A 23,572-nucleotide genomic window follows, 5' to 3' on the forward strand; every position below is an offset into this window, starting at 1 on the left:
AGAGTCGTCACTAGTTACCACAGCCACAAAGTCAACATTATTGCTAAATCCCGCCTATTTCTACAATCTGATTTCTAAACCTAACCATAATCACACTGCTAACCCTGTGCCTAATTATAACAATACATTAAGACCAAAAAGTACATTTTAGTTTTTATTCATTTTTACGATATACCCATTTTGACTTTGTGCGTGTGGTAATTAGTGACAACCACAAGTGTATACATCTGTACTTCCACACGGCGATGTCTCGGAAGAAAGAGAAAGAAGATTATTACCGTTTTTTCTCGGTGACAGAACCACGCACCCACGAGAAGGGACACACGGAATATAAAGTCACCGCAAGGGTCGGTTTGTCAAGTCGTTTTATCTTGTATTTTAGTAGCGTCAGCCACTATGTAGCTGGTTAGCGTTAGCCATTTTAATGCATTGTTTTGACTGTCAGCAATAGTCTTGTTTATAGCTAGCTAATAAATACTTTATGTCAGGGTGTCAGGATAGACTTATACAATGCATATATATATATATATATATATGTGTGTGTGTGTGTGTGTGTGTGTGTGTGTGTGTTCAATAGACAGTGGTCCAATATCCCTGCTCTCAAGCACTAATCAATTCCAAAGGGGCATTGTTGGGAACTCGTGATTCGTTGCATGATTTCAGCATTGAACCCCCCGTGACTTGACCCCTTTGGGTAGTTATACCACCTCCTCCTTTTCTACACACATCCTTCTCCTCCAACTTGCCTTCTCGCTGCTGATAGTATTGCTGATAGTATTGTGCATGTAAATCCTCCTATCCTATGAACACCTTTAAAATCAGAGGTCATGTGTTTCGGGTAAGAAGAATGCCCCTCTCCCCACCGGTGTGATTACTACCTCTGAGGGTTTAGAGCTTGAGGTAGTCACCTCATGCAAGTACTTGGGAGTATGGCTAGACGGTGCACTGTCCTTCTCTCAGCACTAATACAAGCTGCACGATAAGGTTAAATCTAGACTTGGGTTTACTCGATCGTAATCGCTCCTCTTTCACCCCAGCTGCCAAACTAACCCTGATTCAGATGACCATCTTACCCATGCTATATTACGGAGGCATAATTTATAGATTGGCAGGTAAGGGTGCTCAGGCGGCTAGAAGTTCTTTACCATTCAGCCATCAGATTTGCCACAAATGCTCCTTATAGGACACATCACTGCACTCTATACTCCTCTGTAAACTGGTCATCTCTGTATACCCATCACAAGACCCACTGGTTGATGTTTATTTATAAAACCCTCTTAGGCCTCACTCCCCCCTATCTGAGATATCTACTGCAGCCCTCATCCTCCACGTACAACACCCGTTCTGCCAGTCACATTCTGATAAAGGTCCCCAAAACACACACATCCCTGGGTCTCTCCTCTTTTCAGTTCGCTGCAGCTAGAGACTGGAATGTCCAGCAAAAACCACTCAAACGAGACAGTAGTATCTCTACAGTCCAAGACTCAATCATGGACACTCTTACTGACACTCGTGGCTGCTTCGTGTGATGTGTTGTTGTCTCTACCTTGCCCTTTGTGCTGTTGTCTGTGACTAATAATGTTTGTACCATGACTTGCCTAGTTAAATATAAAAACAGGAAGTTCGTACTATAAATGTATTCTATGTAAATGCGGGACACACATCACTATGTTTACTTTTGATGAATTACCCTTGTCCTTTCCTTCCACCTGTCTCTCTCCCTCTTGCTTCCTTCGCTCCTCTTCTCCCTCCATCCCTTCCTCTCTCTCTCGCTCTCTCCTCTCTTCCTGTCTCTCTCTCTCCCTGTCTCTCTCTCCCTCTTGCTTCTTTCGCTCCTCTTCTCCCTCCATCCCTTCCTCTCTCTCTCTCTCTCTCTCTTCCTGTCTCTCTCCTCTCTTCCTGTCTCTCTCTCTCTTCCTGTCTCTCTCTCTCTTCCTGTCTCTCTCTCTCTTCCTGTCTCTCTCTCTCTCTCTCTCTCTCTCTCTCTCTCTCTCTCTCTCTCTCTTCCTGTCTCTCTCTCTCTCTTCCTGTCTCTCTCTTCCTGTCTCTCTCTCTTCCTGTCTCTCTCTCTTCCTGTCTCTCTCTCTCTTCCTGTCTCTCTCTCTCTTCCTGTCTCTCGCTCTAGTTTGTCTCCAAGCGTCGTCCAGAGGACGTCAAAGAGGTGATAGTATGGAGGAGGTACAGTGAACTGAAGAAGCTACATGGAGAGCTGTCCTACACACACAGAAACCTGTTCAGGAGACAGGAGGAGTTCCCTCCGTTCCCTGGAGCTCAGCTCTTTGGTATGACCCAGTTAAAGTGATACTCCAGAACTTTTGCATCATTTCAGCCAGTAGCTCGAGCCAAAACGGGTCTCTGTTTTTTGTGTGCTACAGTTTTCCATTTTCGTATGATATGTTACATCCTCATTTATTTATCTTTTCAAAAATGTTTTGTAATTCGTACAGTATGTTACGAAACCAATTCGTACAGTATGTTACGAAACCAATTCGTACAGTATGTTACGAAACCAATTCGTACCGTATGTTACGAAACCAATTCGTACAGTATGTTGCGAAACCAATTCGTACAGTATGTTACGAAACCAATTCGTACAGTATGTTACGAAACCAATTCGTACCGTATGTTACGAAACCAATTCGTACAGTATGTTACGAATTTGTTGTGCTTCAGATCCCGGACTGCATCTTTTAATCAATGAATCAGTCAATCAATTAGTAAATCAGTCAGTCTACTTATTATTATTGTTCATCTCTCTCTCTCTCTCTCAGGTAGGTTTGATGAAGGGGTGATCGAGGAGAGGAGGAGTGCAGCTGAGGTCATGCTACTATTCACCACCAATATCCCTGCTCTCTACAACAGCCCTCAGCTTAAGGACTTCTTTAGGGTGAGAAACATAGAAATAACCAAACATTCCTTCCGTTAACTGGCAATTACCGGCCAAAATGACAGGGAGGAAGAAAAATAAGAAAAGTCCCATTGTTAAAAAAAAAACATTTTATTCATTGATGGAAGTGCCAGTCGTTGGAAACACAATTTGATCGTTACGTTTATCGGTCTATAGGTATCGTACGTATCCAACACAACTAGCACACGTGCACAACGTACAGAGACTATTTTGAGCGTGAATTCTCCTGCTGCTCCTCAGCAGGTTGCTGCTGGAGTATTTCATTTATTTAACCTTTTATTTAACCTTTTATTTAACCTTTATTTAACCTTTTATTTAACCTTTTATTTAACCTTTATTTAACCTTTATTTAACCTTTTATTTAACCTTTTATTTAACCTTTATTTAACCTTTATTTAACATTTTATTTAACCTTTATTTAACCTTTTATTTAACATTTTATTTAACCTTTTATTTAACCTTTATTTAACCTTTATTTGACCTTTTATTTAACCTTTATTTAACCTTTTATTTAACCAGGAAAGTCAGTTAAGAACAAATTCTTATTTACAATGAGGAAACATTGTGCTAAACCAAACACCTTCCTAATATTGAGTTGCACCCCCCCACCCCTCCACTTTTCCCCTCAGAACAGCCTCAGTTTGTCGGTGAATGGACTCTACAAGGTGTCAAACGTTCCACAGGGATGCTGGCCCATGTTTTACTCCAAATTCTTCCCACCATCGTGTCAAGTTGGTTAGATGTCCTTTGGGTGGTGGACCATTCTTGATACAAATGGGAAACTGTTGAGCGTGGAAAAACCCAAGCAGCGTTGCAGTTCTTGACAGAAACCAGTGCGCCTGGCACCTACTTACCTTGTTCAGAGGCACCTAAATCTTTTTTTACTTTCCCATTCTCCCTCTGAAGGGAACACCATCCATGTCTTGGTTTTCTCAAGGATTAAAAATCATTCTATGATTCTATGATGCTTAGAATTCCGTGTTGCCATGGCAACAAAAAAACATTTTATCCCGTTTTTATTTTACCACATCAATCTGTTCGTCGGACGAAACGGGATTAAAAACAATTTGTGTAAAAAGTTAACATCCGCACCCCGGTGGTGTCAACTGTGCTCATGTCTGCTGCCGTGGAAATTTCCTGTATTTACCAAATCATGGGAGCAAACCACAACACAAGTCAGAGTTAGTTATCAAAGTCCATCTTTAATTATATCAGCTCTATCACAATCCGGTGACTCTCAGGTAACTCAGTGTCTCTCAATGAATTCTCTGAGAGCCCCTTCCACATTTCAACTGAGATACTTTATAGCAAAGACACACACAGGATAAGACAGCATCGGCATAATTCATCGTTCAGCTTTGTCTCCTAAACTATGTTATTTTCTCAAACTCAGAACCATAAACCAATCCTCCACCAACTGTCAGAGCAGCTCACAGATTACTGCACCTGTACATAGTCCACCTATAATTTAGCCCAAACAACTACCTCTTTCCCTACTGTATTTTATTTATTTATTTATTTTGCTCCTTTGCACCCCATTATTTTTATTTCTACTTTGCACATTCTTCCACTGCAAATCTACCATTCCAGTGTTTTACTTGCTATATTGTATTTACTTTGCCACCATGGCCTTTTTGCCTTTACCTCCCTTATCTCACCTCATTTGCTCACATCGTATATAGACTTGTTTATACTGTATTATTGACTGTATGTTTGTTTTACTCCAAGTGTAACTCTGTGTTGCTGTCTGTTCACACTGCTATGCTTTATCTTGGCCAGATCACAGTTGTAAATGAGAACTTGTTCTCAACTGGCCTACCTGGTTAAATAAAGGTGTTCTCAACTAGCCTACCTGGTTAAATAAAGGTGAAATAAAAATAAATAAAATAAAAATATCAACAGGCATATATCAAATCCATCCTATCTTGACCAGATCACAGAGACACACTGACTGGCACACAGACATTGTGGAGCCAAGAGATACACGCTTGACCTCTCCCCTCTCTGCGGCCCAAGCAACTTAGTCCTGACAGAGAACAGATACTGCAACTCCGCCACAGTATTATACAAAAATAAACATTCTGAAGAGAAGTAACTTACAAACATATGCTGAATATAAAACATCTTAATTACCTAATTCTGATTATTTCCCAACACTGCGTAATGAGAAAGTAGTGGAACAAATGAAAACTTCTGACTATTTCTGATCTAGTGATCGATGACAACCGAGCTCGCTGCCCAGACTTACATCATTACAAAGAGGAGATTCTCCTGATTAAAATGGTGCCCGACTTGAACAAAAAATCCAAATATACACACTGTGAGATATTTGGCGAAATAGACAGTCATGCCTATATTTCCCTACAGGAAACAACCTCAGAGTTCCATGAGTATTTGTTTGTTGTTTACATTTTAACTATAAATAAGGAGAGCAGGTCTCATTGCCAACTAGACGCTGCCATTGTGACATAGTACAACAACGTTCGGAAGGCGAGTTGGTGTCACAGTGCTCAATAGAACTAATAGGAGCTGGCAGGGTGAAAAATGCCCTAAAATTGTCAAATTAGTAAACTAAACTCTCTCTACCCATGTCTCCCCCTCCCCTCGCTCCCCCTCTCTCCTCCTCCCCTCTCTCTACCCATGTCTCCCCCTCCCCTCGCTCCCCCTCTCTCCTCCTCCCCTCTCTCCTCCTCCCCTCTCTCCTCCTCCCCTCTCTCTACCCATGTCTCCCCCTCCCCTCGCTCCCCCTCTCTCCTCCTCCCCTCTCTCTACCCATGTCTCCCCCTCCCCTCGCTCCCCCTCTCTCCTCCTCCCTTCTCTCTACCCATGTCTCCCCCTCCCCTCGCTCCCACTCTCTCCTCCTCCCCTCTCTCTACCCATCTATCTCCCTTCCCTCGCTACCCCTCTCTCTACCATCTATCTCTCTACCCCTCTCTCCCTCCCCTCCCCCTCCCCTCTCTCTCCCTCTCCCCTCTCTCTCCCCCTCCCCTCTCTCTACCCATCTATCTCCCTCCCCTCGCTACCCCTCTCTCCCCATCCCCTCTCCCATACCTTCTCTCTCCCCCTCCCCTCTCCCCATCCCTTCTCTCTCCCCCTCCCCTCTCTCTACCCCTCCCCTCTCCCCATCCCCTCTCTCTACCCCTCCCCTCTCCCCATCCCCTCTCTCTACCCATCTATCTCCCTCCCCTCGCTACCCCTCTCTCTACCCATCTCTCCCCCTCCCCTCGCTCCCCCTCTCTCCCCCTCCCCTCTCTCTACCCATCTATCTCCCTCCCCTCGCTACCCCTCTCTCCCCCTCCCCTCTCCCCTAGGGTGGTGAGGTGATCAGGCCGTTAGACCCCTCTCCTCTCTCCTCCTCCACCCCCCTCCCTCCCCCCCTCATCCCCCTGCCACAGCGTCGAGGCTCAGACTGTGAACCTGCGGCGGAGGAGGAGGGGACCGAGGCCCCTATCCAACCCCAGAAGCTGGGTCTTTCACTGGGCACGGATCTAGTCGAGCCTGAGGTTGCAGCTGAGGCCTACAGTGAGATGGGGGGTTGTCCTACTCCAGTAACACCTACAGCTGAGGAGGAGGAGGAAGAGTTAACGGACCTTCCTGATGTACCCGGCGATCTGAAGCTAGACGACAGAGGTACAAGAAACATAGAGAAACGCACAACACACCGAGCGATTTTTAACGTAGATATTTTTCTTTTTTTTTTAAACAACTCTTTGACAGACGTTGGTTAAATTATTTTAAAGCCATTTTCATTCTGTTTTCTTCTGAAATCAATGTGCACATTGTACAGTTTCTCTAGAGATGAATCAGATCGAGCCCAAACTGTGCGATGCATGTTGGGAGTTGTAGTTTGTTCAGTGTAGAAATCAGCAGAAACGAAAAGTCTGCAGCTCTTTAGTCAAAAGTAGCATCCTCCTTTTCTGCTCTACTTTCTCTGCAATCAACTGGAAATCAACTGGTTAGAGCAGGTAGCTTAGTGGTTAGAGGCAGGTAGCTTAGTGGTTAGAGCAGGTAGCTTAGTGGTTAGAGCAGGTAGCCTAGTGGTTAGAGGCAGGTAGCTTAGTGGTTAGAGCAGGTAGCCTAGTGGTTAGAGCAGGTAGCTTAGTGGTTAGAGGCAGGTAGCTTAGTGGTTAGAGCAGGTAGCCTAGTGGTTAGAGGCAGGTAGCCTAGTGGTTAGAGGCAGGTAGCTTAGTGGTTAGAGGCAGGTAGCCTAGTGGTTAGAGCAGGTAGCTTAGTGGTTAGAGGCAGGTAGCTTAGTGGTTAGAGCGGGTAGCTTAGTGGTTAGAGCGGGTAGCTTAGTGGTTAGAGGCAGGTAGCTTAGTGGTTAGAGCAGGTAGCCTAGTGGTTAGAGGCAGGTAGCTTAGTGGTTAGAGCAGGTAGCCTAGTGGTTAGAGCAGGTAGCCTAGTGGTTAGAGCAGGTAGCTTAGTGGTTAGAGGCAGGTAGCTTAGTGGTTAGAGCAGGTAGCCTAGTGGTTAGAGGCAGGTAGCCTAGTGGTTAGAGGCAGGTAGCCTAGTGGTTAGAGCAGGTAGCTTAGTGGTTAGAGCGGGTAGCTTAGTGGTTAGAGCGGGTAGCTTAGTGGTTAGAGCGGGTAGCTTAGTGATTGGAGCGGGTAGCTTAGTGGTTAGAGCGGGTAGCTTAGTGGTTAGAGCGGGTAGCTTAGTGGTTAGAGCGGGTAGCTTAGTGGTTAGAGCAGGCAGCTTAGTGGTTAGAGAAGGCAGCTTAGTGGTTAGAGCGGGTAGCTTAGTGGTTAGAGCGGGTAGCTTAGTGGTTAGAGCGGGTAGCTTAGTGGTTAGAGCGGGTAGCTTAGTGGTTAGAGCAGGTAGCTTAGTGGTTAGAGGCAGGTAGCTTAGTGGTTAGAGCGGGTAGCTTAGTGGTTAGAGCAGGTAGCCTAGTGGTTAGAGGCAGGTAGCTTAGTGGTTAGAGCAGGTAGCCTAGTGGTTAGAGGTTAGGTAGCTTAGTGGTTAGAGCAGGTAGCCTAGTGGTTAGAGCAGGTAGCTTAGTGGTTAGAGGCAGGTAGCTTAGTGGTTAGAGCAGGTAGCCTAGTGGTTAGAGGCAGGTAGCCTAGTGGTTAGAGGCAGGTAGCCTAGTGGTTAGAGGCAGGTAGCCTAGTGGTTAGAGCAGGTAGCTTAGTGGTTAGAGGCAGGTAGCTTAGTGGTTAGAGCGGGTAGCTTAGTGGTTAGAGCGGGTAGCTTAGTGGTTAGAGGCAGGTAGCTTAGTGGTTAGAGCAGGTAGCCTAGTGGTTAGAGGCAGGTAGCTTAGTGGTTAGAGCAGGTAGCCTAGTGGTTAGAGCAGGTAGCTTAGTGGTTAGAGGCAGGTAGCTTAGTGGTTAGAGCAGGTAGCCTAGTGGTTAGAGGCAGGTAGCCTAGTGGTTAGAGGCAGGTAGCCTAGTGGTTAGAGCAGGTAGCTTAGTGGTTAGAGCGGGTAGCTTAGTGGTTAGAGCGGGTAGCTTAGTGATTGGAGCGGGTAGCTTAGTGGTTAGAGCGGGTAGCTTAGTGGTTAGAGCGGGTAGCTTAGTGGTTAGAGCGGGTAGCTTAGTGGTTAGAGCGGGTAGCTTAGTGATTGGAGCGGGTAGCTTAGTGGTTAGAGCGGGTAGCTTAGTGGTTAGAGCGGGTAGCTTAGTGGTTAGAGCGGGTAGCTTAGTGGTTAGAGCGGGTAGCTTAGTGGTTAGAGCAGGCAGCTTAGTGGTTAGAGAAGGCAGCTTAGTGGTTAGAGCGGGTAGCTTAGTGGTTAGAGCGGGTAGCTTAGTGGTTAGAGCGGGTAGCTTAGTGGTTAGAGCGGGTAGCTTAGTGGTTAGAGCGGGTAGCTTAGTGGTTAGAGCGGGTAGCTTAGTGGTTAGAGCGGGTAGCTTAGTGATTGGAGCGGGTAGCTTAGTGGTTAGAGCGGGTAGCTTAGTGGTTAGAGCGGGTAGCTTAGTGGTTAGAGCGGGTAGCTTAGTGGTTAGAGCGGGTAGCTTAGTGGTTAGAGCAGGCAGCTTAGTGGTTAGAGAAGGCAGCTTAGTGGTTAGAGCGGGTAGCTTAGTGGTTAGAGCGGGTAGCTTAGTGGTTAGAGCGGGTAGCTTAGTGGTTAGAGCGGGTAGCTTAGTGGTTAGAGCAGGTAGCTTAGTGGTTAGAGGCAGGTAGCTTAGTGGTTAGAGCAGGCAGCTTAGTGGTTAGAGAAGGCAGCTTAGTGGTTAGAGAAGGCAGCTTAGTGGTTAGAGCAGGTAGCTTAGTGGTTAGAGCAGGTAGCTTAGTGGTTAGAGCAGGTAGCCTAGTGGTTAGAGCAGGTAGCTTAGTGGTTAGAGCAGGTAGCTTAGTGGTTAGAGCAGGTAGCCTAGTGGTTAGAGCAGGTAGCTTAGTGGTTAGAGCAGGTAGCCTAGTGGTTAGAGCAGGTAGCTTAGTGGTTAGAGCAGGTAGCTTAGTGGTTAGAGCAGGTAGCTTAGTGGTTAGGGCGTTGGGCCAGCTGGATCGAATCCCTGAGCTGACAAGGTAAAAATCTGTCATTCAGCAACCCTGAACAAGGCAGTTAACCCACTGTTCCCTGGTGCCGTGGATGTTGATTAAGGCAGCCCCCACCCCGCACCTCTCTGAATCAGGGGGTTAAATGCAGGAAAACACATTTCAGTGTTTAGTAGGTATCCCCCCCTTTCCCTTTCCTAGTGATGGTGGAAAAACAATCTATACAGTAACGTTTACATTTGAGTAATTTAGCAGACTCTTATTCCAACTTACAGTTAGTGCATTCACATTAAGATAGCTCAAATCTGGCCTTTATGGAAGAGTGGCAAGAAGAAAGCCATTTCTTAAAGATATCCATAAAAAGTGTTGTTTAAAGTTTGCCACAAGCCACCTGGGAGACACACCAAACATGTGGAAGAAGGTGCTCTGGTCAGATGAAACCAAAATTGAACTTTTTGGCAACAATGGAAAAACGTTATGTTTGGCGTAAAAGCAACACAGCTCATCACCCTGAACACACCATCCCCACTGTCAAACATGGTGGTGGCAGCATCATGGTTTGGGCCTGCTTTGCTTCAGCAGGGACAGGGAAGATGGTTAAAATTGATGGGAAGATGGATGGAGCCAGCGACTTACAGCTGTAATCGCAGCAAAAGGTGGCGCTACAAAGTATTAACTTAAGGGGGCTGAATAATTTTGCACGCCCAATTTTTCAGTTTTTGATTTGTTAAAAAAGTTTGAAATATCCAATAAATGTCGTTCCACTTCATGATTGTGTCCCACTTGTTGTTGATTCTTCACAAAAAAATACAGTTTTATATCTTTATGTTTGAAGCCTGAAATGTGGCAAAAGGTCGCAAAGTTCAAGGGGGCCGAATACTTTCGCAAGGCACTGTATATGCACCTGAGTGTTGTGATAGCACGGTATTGTGAGGTCCGTCAACCCCCTAGTACAGCCCACTGCGTTCCTGTTCTTTCACATCCGTGCAGATGAACGACAGGAGATGAGGAGAGGAAGCCACTTCGAGGGCTTCCTGCCGAAATGATAAAAAAATGTCCTGTGGTGTCCTGGACATTTGCCTTGCTGTGGCTTTACTGTTATTCGTGCTTCTCTTCCCTAGTTCTCACTCCGTTCCGGCCCTGCGTCCTCAGAACAGACCAATCACAGTCTCAAGAGGAGTTTGATTCGCTGTTCGATTCTGTGATGCGGGAGGAGCCGTCAGAGGAAGTACCGCCCCCTCCTCTCTCCGACAACGACCTCGCCATCTTCGACCCCTGTGCTAAAGAAGGTCAGAGGTTACGCACGCACACACACATATACACACACACACACACACACACACACACATACACACATACACACACATACACAGACACACACACACACGCACGCACGCGCACACACACACACACTACTACAATCAAGTGCCACCCCAGATATGTCCCTTTTTATCCAGTTACCGGAAACAGCAACATTACAAAACCACAGAGACACGATAGGGACTGGGGAATTACACTCACTCTCTATCACACTGTCTATCACACTGTCTATCACACTGTCTATCACACTCTATCACACTGTCTATCACACTGTCTACCACACCATCACTATCTATCACACTATCACTCTCTATCACACCATCACTATCTATCACACTATCACTCTCTATCACACTGTCTATCACACCATCACTATCTATCACTATCTATCACACTATCACTCTATCTATCACACTCTCTATCACACTCTCACTCTCTATCACACTCTCTATCACACTATCACTCTCTATCACACTGTCTATCACACCATCACTATCTATCACTATCTATCACACTATCACTCTATCTATCACACTCTCTATCACACTCTCACTATCTATCACACTCTCTATCACACTGTCTATCACTGTCTATCACACTGTCTATCACACTGTCTATCACACTATCTATCACACTCTCACTCTCTATCACACTATCAATCACACTCTCTATCACACTATCACTCTCTATCACACTGTCTATCACACCATCACTATCTATCACACTATCACTATCACACCATCACTATCTATCACACTATCACTCTCTATCACACTGTCTATCACACCATCACTCTCTTTCACACTATCACTCTCTATCACACTCTCTATCACACTATCACTGTCTATCACACTGTCTATCACACTGTCTATCACACTGTCTATCACACTATCTATCACACCATCACTATCTATCACTATCTATCACACTATCACTATCTATCACACCATCACTATCTATCACTATCTATCACACTATCACTCTATCTATCACACTCTCTATCACACTCTCACTCTCTATCACACTCTCTCTCACACTATCACTCTCTATCACACTATCACTGTCTATCACACTGTCTATCACACTATCAATCACACTATCTATCACACTCTCACTCTCTATCACACTATCAATCACACTCTCTATCACACTATCACTCTCTATCACACTGTCTATCACACCATCACTATCTATCACACTATCACTCTATCACACCATCACTATCTATCACACTATCACTCTCTATCACACTGTCTATCACACCATCACTCTCTTTCACACTATCACTCTCTATCACACTATCACTGTCTATCACACTGTCTATCACACTATCACTCTCTATCACACTGTCTATCACACTGTCTATCACACCATCACTCTCTATCACACTGTCTATCACACCATCACTATCTATCACACTATCACTCTCTATCACACTATCTATCACTCTCTATCACACTATCACACTCTCTATCACACTATCACTATCTATCACACTCTCTATCACACTATCACTATCTATCACACTATCACTCTCTATCACACTATCACAATCTATCACACGCTCTATCACTCTCTATCACACTATCACCCTCTATCACACTATCACTCTCTATCACACTATCACTATCTATCACACTATCACAGTATATCTATCACACTATCATTCTCTATCACACTCTCTATCACTCTCTCACACTATCTATCATTCTCTATCACATTATCACTATCTATCACACTATATCACACTATCACTCTCTATCACACTATCACGATCTATCACACGCTCTATCACCCTCTATCACACTATCACCCTCTATCACACTATCATTCTCTATCACATTATCACTATCGATCACACTATATCACACTATCACTCTCTATCACACTATCACGATCTATCACACGCTCTATCACCCTCTATCACACTATCACTCTCTATCACACTATCACTATCTATCACACTATCACAGTATATCTATCACACTATCATTCTCTATCACACTCTCTATCACTCTCACACTATCTATCATTCTCTATCACACTCTCTATCACTCTCTCACACTATCTATCATTCTCTATCACATTATCACTATCTATCACACTATATCACACTATCACTCTCTATCACACTATCACGATCTATCACACGCTCTATCACCCTCTATCACACTATCACCCTCTATCACACTATCACTCTCTATCACATTATCACTCTCTATCACACTATATCACACTATCACTCTCTATCACATTATCACTCTCTATCACACTATATCACACTATCACTCTCTATCACACTATCACGATCTATCACACGCTCTATCACCCTCTATCACACTATCACTCTCTATCACACTATCACGATCTATCACACGCTCTATCACCCTCTATCACACTATCACCCTCTATCACACTATCATTCTCTATCACATTATCACTATCTATCACACTATATCACACTATCACTCTCTATCACACTATCACGATCTATCACACGCTCTATCACCCTCTATCACACTATCACCCTCTATCACACTATCACCCTCTATCACACTATCACTATCTATCACACTATCACAGTATCACTATCTATCACTCTATCACACTATCACTCTCTATCACACTATCACTATCTATCACACGCTCTATCACTCTCTATCACACTATCACTCTCTATCACACGCTCTATCACTCTATCACACTATCACTCTCTATCACACTAATTTAAAAAATCCATCTCTCCAGAAATAAGTCTCTCACTGTTGCCGCCTGTTATAGACCCCCCTCAGCTCCCAGCTGTGCCCTGGACACCATATGTGAATTGATCGCCCCCCATCGATCTTCAGAATTTGCGTTCAAACGACCACCCCTCATCACTGTCAAACGCTCCCTAAAACACTTCAGCGAGCAGGCCTTTCTAATCGACCTGGCCCGGGTACCCTGGAAGGATGTTGACCTCATCCCGTCGGTAGAGGATGCCTGGTCGTTCTTTAAAAGTGCTTTCCTCACCATCTTAAATAAGCATGCCCCATTCAATAAATGTTGAACCAGGAACAGATATAGCACTTGGTTCTCTCCAGACCTGACTGCCCTCGACCAGCACAAAAACATCCTGTGGCGGACTGCACTAACATCGAATAGTCCCCGTGATATGCAACTGTTCAGGGAAGTCAGGAACCAATACACACAGTTCAAACACAAATTTGCATCCTGTAGCACAAACTCCAAAAGGTTTTGGGACACTAAAGTCCATGGAGATTAAGAGCACCTCCTCCCAGCTGCCCACAGCACTGAGGCTAGGAAACACTGTCACCGCCGATAAATCCACAATAATTGAGAATTTCAATAAACATTTCTCTACGGCTGGCCATGCTTCCTCCTGGCTACCCCAACCCCGGCCAACAGCTCCGCACCCCTCGCAGCTACTTGCCCGAGCCTCCCCAGCTTCTCCTTCACCCAAATCCAGATAGCGGATGTTCTGAAAGAGCAAAACCTGGACCCATACAAATTAGCTGGCTAGACAATCTGCAACCCCTATTACCAGTCTGTTCAACCTCTCTTTCGTATCGTCTGAGATTCCTAAAGATTGGAAAGCTGCCGCGGTCATCCCCCTCTTCAAAGGGGGTGACACCATAGACCCAAACTGTTACAGACCTATATCAATCCTTCCCTGCCTCTAGACTCAAACTGTTACAGACCTATATCCATCCTGCCCTGCCTCTAGACTCAAACTGTTACAGACCTATATCTATCCTGCCCTGCCTCTAGACCCGAACTGTTACAGATCTATATCCATCCTGCCCTGCCTTTCTAAAGTCTTCGAAAGCCAAGTTAATAAACAGATCACTGACCGTTTCGAATCTCACCATACCTTCTTCGCTGTGCAATCTGGTTTCAGAGCTGGTCATGGGTGTACCTCAGCCACGCTCAAGGTTCTAAACGATATCATAACCGCCATCGATAAGAAACATCACTGTGCAGCCGTATTCATCGACCTGGCCAAGGCTTTCGACTCTGTCAATCACCATAATCTTATCGGCAGACTCAACAGCCTTGGTTTCTCAAATGACTGCCTCGCCTGGTTCACCAACTACTTCTCAGACAGAGTTCAGTGTGTCAAATCAGTTGTCCGGACCTCTGGCAGTTTCTATGGGGGTGCCACAGGGTTCAATTCTCGGGCTGATTATTTTCTCTGTATATTTCAACGATGTCGCTCTTGCTGCTGGTGATTCTCTGATCCACCTCTACGCAGACGACACCATTCTGTATACCTCTGGCCCTTTTTTGGACACTGTGTTAACTAACCTCCAGACGAGCTTCAATGCCATACAACTCTCCTTCCGTGGCCTCCAATTGCTCTTAAACACAAGTAAAACTAAATGCATGCTCTTCAACCGATCGCTGCCCGCACCTGCCCGCCCGTCCAGCATCACTACTCTGGACGGCTCTGAATAGGTGGACAAGCACAAATACCTAGGTGTCTGGTTAGACTGTAAACTCTCCTTCCAGACTCACATTAAACATCTCCAATCCAAAATCAAATCTAGAATTGGCTTCCTATTTCACAACAAAGCATCCTTCACTCATGCTGCCAAACATACCCTCGTAAAACTGACCATCCTACCGATCCTCGACTTCGGCGATGTCATTTACAAAATGGCTTCCAACACTCTACTCAACAAATTGGATGCAGTCTATTACAGTGCCATCCATTTTGTCACCAAAGCCCCAAAAACTACCCACCACTGCGACCTGTATGCTCTCGTCGGCTGGCCCTCGCGTCATCTTCGTCGCCAAACCCACTGGCTCCAGGTCATCTATAAGTCTTTGCTAGGGAAAGCTCCGCCTTATCTCAGCTCACTGGTCACGATAACAACACCCACCCGTAGCACACGCTCCAGCAGGTATATCTCACTGGTCATCCCCAAAGCCAACTCCTCCTTTGGCCGCCTTTCCTTCCAGTTCTCTGCTGCCAATGACTGGAACGAATTGCAAAAATTGCTGAAGTTGGATACTTATATCTCCCTCACTAACTTTAAACATCAGCTATCTGAGCAGATAACTGATCGCTGCAGCTGTACATAGCCCATCTGTAAATAGCCCATCTGTAAATAGCCCATTCAATCTACCTACCTCATCCCCATATTGTTTTTATTTACTTTTTTGCTCTTTTGCATTCCAGTATCTCTACTTGCACATCATCATCTGCACATCTATCACTCCAGTGTTCATTTGCTAAATTGTAACTACTATGGCCTATTTATTGCCTTTACCTCCCTAATTTTACTACATTTGGACTCACTGTATATAGACTTTTCTATTGTGTTATTGACTGTATGTTTGTTTTATTCCATGTGTAACTCTGTGTTGTTGTTTGTGTCGAACTGCTTTGCTTTATCTTGGCCAGGTCACAGTTGTAAATGAGAACTTGTTCTCAACTAGCCTACCTGGTTAAATAAAGGTGAAATAAATAAATAAAATAAAACTCTATCACACTATCACTCACTATCACTCTCTATCACACTATCACTCTCTATCACACATCACTCTATCACACTATCACTCTCTATCACACTATCACTCTCTATCACACTATCACTCTCTATCACACTATCACTCTCTATCACACTATCACTCTCTATCACACTATCACTCTCTATCACTCTCTATCACACTATCACTCTCTATCACACTATCACACTATCACTCTATCACACTATCACTCTATATCATACATACACCCTTAACAGCTTCTACCCCCATAAGACTGCTGAACAATTAGACTGCTGACCAATTAGACTGCTGACCAATTAGACTGCTGACCAATTAGACTGCTGACCAATTAGACTGCTGAACAATTAATCAGATTGCCACCCAGACTATCTGTCTTTTCTTCCTGTTCTTTATCATTACTAATTTCTCTTGCCCAGACCAACCGAGCGCATCACACGACCAATCCGAACTTCTGTCGCTGCCCTTGACCAATCCGGACGGCGGGGAGGCGGGCTATCTGAAGCAGGCAGCCAATGAGCTCACAGCTGCGATGGAAAGCGAGAAGGAGGGAGAGTACAGTACAGCCATACAAAAATACAAGACAGCTGTGGATTTACTCATCACTGGAGTTAAAGGTGAGAGGGATGATGGAGAAAGTGGGGGATGGAGAGAGTGGGGGATGGAGAGAGTGAGGGAGGGATGGAGAGTGAGGGAGGGAAGGATGGATAGTGAGGGAGGGAAGGATGGAGAGTGAGGGAAGGAAGGATGGAGAGTGAGGGATGGATAGTGATAGAGAGGGATGGAGAGAGGGAGGGATGGAGAGTGAGGGAGGGATAGAGAGTGGGGGAGGGATAGAGAGTGAGGGAGGGATAGAGAGTGAGGGAGGGATAGAGAGTGGGGGAGGCATAGAGAGTGAGGGAGGGATGGAGAGAGAGAGAGGGAGGGAGAGAGAGAGAGTGAGATGGGATGATGAGAGGGAGGGAGGGATGGAGGGATGGAAAGAGTGAGAGGGATGGAAAGAGTGAGAGGGATGGATGGAGAAAGAATGAGCGAGGGATAGAGAGAGAGTGAGGGTGATATGCTTCTCACCGGAGGACAGGCTGAAGGCATTCCCATCTGAAACAGTTTGTGCATATATTATGAGGAGGTTTTGTTCGTTGTTGTTTTTTTCAGCTGTTCATGCACACGGTTTTATCTCGATACAAGCAGGAGCTGGCTAGTCGAAGTCTACGCCCATTTTTTCCTGTGATTGGTCAACAGTAGGGATTCAACGAGGCACAACTGGTTTTCATGCACATCTTATTCATTCAGAAATACTACACCTAGTTAGTCAGACTAATACTACACCTAGTTAGTCAGACTAATACTACACCTAGTTAGTCAGACTAATACTACACCTAGTTAGTCAGACTAATACTACACCTAGTTAGTCAGACTTAATACTACACCTAGTTAGTCAGACTAATACTACACCTAGTTAGTCAGACTAATACTACACCTAGTTAGTCAGACTAATACTACACCTAGTTAGTCAGACTAATACTACACCTAGTTAGTCAGACTAATACTACACCTAGTTAGTCAGACTAATACTACACCTAGTTAGTCAGACTAATACTACACCTAGTTAGTCAGACTAATACTACACCTAGTTAGTCAGACTAATACTACACCTAGTTAGTCAGACTAATACTACACCTAGTTAGTCAGACTAATACTACACCTAGTTAGTCAGACTTAATACTACACCTAGTTAGTCAGACTAATACTACACCTAGTTAGTCAGACTTAATACTACACCTAGTTAGTCAGACTAATACTACACCTAGTTAGTCAGACTTAATACTACACCTAGTTAGTCAGACTAATACTACACCTAGTTAGTCAGACTAATACTACACCTAGTTAGTCAGACTAATACTACACCTAGTTAGTCAGACTAATACTACACCTAGTTAGTCAGACTAATACTACACCTAGTTAGTCAGACTAATACTACACCTAGTTAGTCAGACTAATACTACACCTAGTTAGTCAGACTAATACTACACCTAGTTAGTCAGACTAATACTACACCTAGTTAGTCAGACTAATACTACACCTAGTTAGTCAGACTAATACTACACCTAGTTAGTCAGACTAATACTACACCTAGTTAGTCAGACTAATACTACACCTAGTTAGTCAGACTAATACTACACCTAGTTAGTCAGACTAATACTACACCTAGTTAGTCAGACTAATACTACACCTAGTTAGTCAGACTAATACTACACCTAGTTAGTCAGACTAAGAACTCCTCGGCAATAACATCAATTCTGATTATTTTGAGGAAGTGTATACTGGCTACGGCGCCACAAGCTAAACTATTTTAAGGGAGTTCAGACATTCACTTCTAGGAGCTAAACCCAGTCCTGGTATGCAGAGTTCTGCTAGGAGCTAAACCCAGCTGTAGTATGCAGAGTTCTGCTAGGAGCTAAACCCAGCTGTAGTATGCAGAGTTCTGCTAGGTGCTAAACCCAGCTGTAGTATGCAGAGTTCTGCTAGGAGCTAAACCCAGCTGTAGTATGCAGAGTTCTGTTAGGAGCTAAACCCAGTCCTAGTATGCAGAGTTCTGCTAGGAGCTAAACCCAGTCCTAGTATGCAGAGTTCTGTTAGGAGCTAAACCCAGCTGTAGTATGCAGAGTTCTGCTAGGAGCTAAACCCAGCTGTAGTATGCAGAGTTCTGTTAGGAGCTAAACCCAGTCCTAGTATGCAGAGTTCTGCTAGGAGCTAAACCCAGTCCTAGTATGCAGAGTTCTGCTAGGAGCTAAACCCAGCTGTAGTATGCAGAGTTCTGTTAGGAGCTAAACCCAGTCCTAGTATGCAGAGTTCTGCTAGGAGCTAAACCCAGTCCTAGTATGCAGAGTTCTGCTAGGAGCTAAACCCAGCTGTAGTATGCAGAGTTCTGCTAGGTGCTAAACCCAGCTGTAGTATGCAGAGTTCTGCTAGGTGCTAAACCCAGCTGTAGTATGCAGAGTTCTGCTAGGTGCTAAACCCAGCTCTAGTATGCAGAGTTCTGCTAGGAGCTAAACCCAGCTGAAGTATGCAGAGTTCTGCTAGGAGCTAAACCCAGCTGTAGTATGCAGAGTTCTGCTAGGAGCTAAACCCAGCTGTAGTATGCAGAGTTCTGCTAGGAGCTAAACCCAGCTGTAGTATGCAGAGTTCTGTTAGGAGCTAAACCCAGCTGTAGTATGCAGAGTTCTGCTAGGAGCTAAACCCAGCTGTAGTATGCAGAGTTCTGCTAGGAGCTAAACCCAGCTGTAGTATGCAGAGTTCTGCTATGAGCTAAACCCAGCTGTAGTATGCAGAGTTCTTCTAGGAGCTAAACCCAGTCCTGGTATGCAGAGTTCTGCTAGGAGCTAAACCCAGTCCTAGAGAGGGAGGAGTGGGTTAGAGAGACCCATGTAGGTACTATATTGGTAATGGAGAGGGGGGAGGACCTTCCTCTCTCCCTTTTCACTTCTCTATCTAAGGTCCTTATATTTTTATCTCTCTCCTCCCTCCCCCCTCTCTCTCTTCTCTCCCCTCCCTCTCTCTCTCTCCCCTCCTTTCTCTCTTCTCTCCCCTCCCTCTCTCCCCTCCTCTCTCTCTTCTCTCCCCTCCCTCTCTCCCCTCCTCTCTCTCTCCCCTCCTCTCTCCCTCTCTCCCTCCCCTCCTCTCTCCCTCTCTCCCTCCCCTCCTCTCTCCCTCTCTCCCTCCCCTCCTCTCTCCCTCCCCTCCTCTCTCCCTCTCTCCCTCTCTCCCCTCCTCTCTCTCCCTCTCCCTCTCTCCCCTCCTCTCTCTCCCTCTCCCTCTCTCCCCTCCTCTCTCTCCCTCTCTCCCTCTCTCCCCTCCTCTCTCTCCCTCTCTCCCCTCCTCTCTCTCCCTCTCTCCCCTCCTCTCTCTCCCTCTCTCCCCTCCTCTCTCTCCCTCTCTCCCCTCCTCTCTCTCCCTCTCTCCCCTCCTCTCTCTCCCTCTCTCCCCTCCTCTCTCTCCCTCTCCCTCTCTCCCCTCCTCTCTCTCCCTCTCTCCCTCTCTCCCCTCCTCTCTCTCCCTCTCTCCCCTCCTCTCTCTCCCTCTCTCCCCTCCTCTCTCTCCCTCTCTCCCCTCCTCTCTCTCCCTCTCTCCCCTCCTCTCTCTCCCTCTCTCCCCTTCTCTCTCTCTCTCTCTCCCCTCCTCTCTCTCTCCCTCCCCTCCTCTCTCCCTCCCCTCCTCTCTCCCTCTCTCCCTCCCCTCCTCTCTCCCTCTCTCCCTTTCTCCCCTCCTCTCTCCCTCTCTCCCTTTCTCCCCTCCTCTCTCTCTCCCCTTCTCTCTCTCTCTCTCCCCTCCTCTCTCTCTCTCTCCCCTCCTCTCTCTCTCTCCCCTCCTCTCTCTCTCTCTCCCCTCCTCTCTCTCTCTCCCCTCCTCTCTCTCTAGGAGATCCAGACCCACAACGTAGAGGTTCAGTAAAGAGAAGAACTGCTCAGTATCTGGAACATGCAGAGACACTACTCACACGACTTACCTCCACACACACCTCGCAGGACCAGGATGCTTAAACACACACACACACACACACACACACACACACACACACACTGCGGAGAAGTACTCATAAACACACACATGAACAGGACGCTGAAACACACACTCCTTAATACACTCAGGATCAATAGAACAACTGGAGTTTTGAACAACCAATAGCACCACTTACACACACACACACACCTCTCTCCCTCCCTACCTCTCTCTTAAAACCACAGGAGGTTGGTGGCCTCTTAATTGGGGAGGATGGGCTCGTGGTAATGGCTGGAGCGGAATAAATGGAATGGTGTCAAATGCATCAAACGTTCAGTTTCCAGGTGTTTCATTCTCTCTGTTCCAGACATTATTAATGTGTCGCCCTACCCTCAACAGCCTCCTGTTGCTTAAAACACACACACAAAGAATCACATCCCTGTTGCTTCTAGAATCACATCCCTGTTGCTTCTAGAATCACATTCCTGTTGCTTCTAGAATCACATCCCTGTTGCTTCTAGAATCACATCCCTGTTGCTTCTAGAATCACATCCCTGTTGCTTCTAGAATCACATCCCTGTTGCTTCTAGAATCACATCCCTGTTGCTTCTAGAATCACATCCCTGTTGCTTCTAGAATCTGAAATCAACTGTCAAATAATTGAATCTGATTCCCCTTAATGAACAAGACAATGGCTTGCGTTCCAAAAGGCACCCTATTCCCTATATAGTGCACTACTTTAGACCAGGGCTGGCACCCTATTCCCTATATAGTGCACTACTTTAGACCAGGGCTGGCACCCTATTCCCTATATAGTGCACTACTTTAGACCAGGGCTGGCACCCTATTCCCTATATAGTGCACAGCTTTTTACCAGGGCCAATAGGTGAACACTAGGGTTCTAGGGCTCTGGTCTAAAGTAGTGCACTCTATAGGGAATAGGGTGTCAGCCCTGGTCTAAAGTAGTGCACTAAATAGGGAATAGGGTGCCAGCTCTGGTCTAAAGTAGTGCACTAAATAGGGAATAGGGCTCTGGTCTATATAAGGAATATGGTTTCTTTGTCCTCTTAATTTATCTTCCTAGAGTCTTTTACAATGTTTTAAGGTGTTAATAGTATTGTGTGTTTTTGTACACTACACGCATTACTTCATTGTTTTCTTAAACAAATCAATAAAAACCGATTCAGTGTATTGTCGTCCTCTGAGTGGTACTATGGTGGTGGTTGTTTATACCTGTGTGGCTAGGAGTTTTTCCATGACCATTTGACCTCACCAGGAAGACCTCTTAGCCCTAGTTAGACTGGTTATTTATCTGTCTGGGTCAATTCTATTTTAATTCAGACAATTAAGGAAGTCAACTGAAATTCCAGGGAAACAATTGGAATTTCGAATTGGTTTACTTCCTGAATTAATTGAATTCAAAATGGAATTGACCCCCGAGCCTGTTGGTCTTTAATACAGAATGGATCCAGTATGTTGCTCTCAAATTTGGTCCTTGAACTTCCACTGCATTTTTTTAATTGTTCCCCTCTAATCAGGGACTGATTTAGACCTGGGACAGTAGGTTCCCCTCTGATCAGGGACTGATTTAGACCTGGGACAGTAGGTTCCCCTCTGATCAGGGACTGATTTAGACCTGGGACAGCAGGTTCCCCTCTAATCAGGGACTGATTTAGACCTGGGACAGCAGGTATGAATTACCAGGTAGATGAGAAACCCTACCAGGTCCAGAGCCCGTTGGTAAAGAGTACAGTTGAAGTAGGAAGTTTACACCTCAGCCAACTACATTTAAACTCAGTTTTTCACAATTCCTGACATGTAATCCTCGTAAAAAAATTCCCTGTCTTAGGTCAGTTAGGATCACCACTATATTTTAAGAATGTGAAATGTCAGGACTGATGTCTTGAGATATTGCTTCAATATATCCACATCATTTCCCTACCTCATGTTGCCATCTATTTTGTGAAGTGCACCAGTCCCTCCTGCAGCAAAGCACCCCCACGACATGATGCTGCCACCCCCGTGCTTCACGGTTGGGATGGTGTTCTTCAGCTTGCAAGCCTCCCCCTTTTTCCTCCAAATATAACAATGGTCTTTATGCCCAAACAGTTCTATTTTTGTTTCATCAGACCAGAGGACATTTCTCCAAAAAGTACGATCTTTGTCCCCATGTTCAGTTGCAAACCGTAGTCTGGCTTTTTTATGGCAATTTTGGAGCAGTGGCTTCTTCCTTGCTGAGCGACCTTTCAGGTTATGTCGATATTTGAACTCGTTTTACTGTGGATATAGATACTTTTGTACCTGTTTCCTTCGGCATCTTCACAAGGTCCTTTGCTGTTGTTCTGGGATTGATTTACACTTTTCACACCAAAGTTTGTTAATCTCTAGGAGACACAACGCGTCTCCTTCCTGAGCGGTATGATGGCTGCATGATCCCATGGTGTTTATACTTGCGTACTATTGTTTGTACAGATGAACGTGGTACCTTCAGGCGTTTGGAAATTGCCCCCAAGGATGAACCAGACTTGTGGAGGTCTACAGTTTATTTCTGAGGTCTTGGCTGATTTTCTTTTGATTTTCCCTTGATGTCAAGCAAAGAGGCATTGAGTTTGAAGCCTTTAAATACATCCACAGGTACACCTCCAATTGACCCAAATTATGTCAATTAGCCTATCAGAAGCTTCTAAAGCTATGACATCATTTTCTGGAATTCTCCAAGCTGTTTAAAGTCAACTTAGTGTATGTAAACTTCTGACCACCTGGAATTGTGATACAGTGAATTATAAGTTAAATAATCTGCCTGTAAACAATTTGTATTATTTAACTAGGCAAGCCAGTTAAGAACAAATTCTTATTTTCAATGACGGCCTAGGAACAGGTGCAGAATGACAGATTTGT

General features: G+C 45.2%; 1 protein-coding gene across 1 annotated transcript; it reads left to right on the forward strand.

Moving 5' to 3' along the window:
* The first annotated feature begins 202 nt into the window (after positions 1-202).
* Positions 203-21,865, forward strand: LOC139415837 (sorting nexin 15). Its single transcript, XM_071163967.1, has 7 exons — positions 203-347; positions 2,126-2,282; positions 2,772-2,887; positions 6,220-6,538; positions 10,462-10,629; positions 16,594-16,791; positions 20,594-21,865. The coding sequence occupies exons 1-7, from the start codon at positions 246-248 to the stop codon at positions 20,713-20,715; spliced, it is 1,182 nt and encodes a 393-aa protein (XP_071020068.1). The 5' UTR covers positions 203-245; the 3' UTR covers positions 20,716-21,865.
* Positions 21,866-23,572: the final 1,707 nt, after the last annotated feature.

Source organism: Oncorhynchus clarkii, chromosome 9 (assembly GCF_045791955.1).
Source record: "Oncorhynchus clarkii lewisi isolate Uvic-CL-2024 chromosome 9, UVic_Ocla_1.0, whole genome shotgun sequence".
NCBI lineage: Eukaryota > Metazoa > Chordata > Actinopteri > Salmoniformes > Salmonidae > Oncorhynchus > Oncorhynchus clarkii.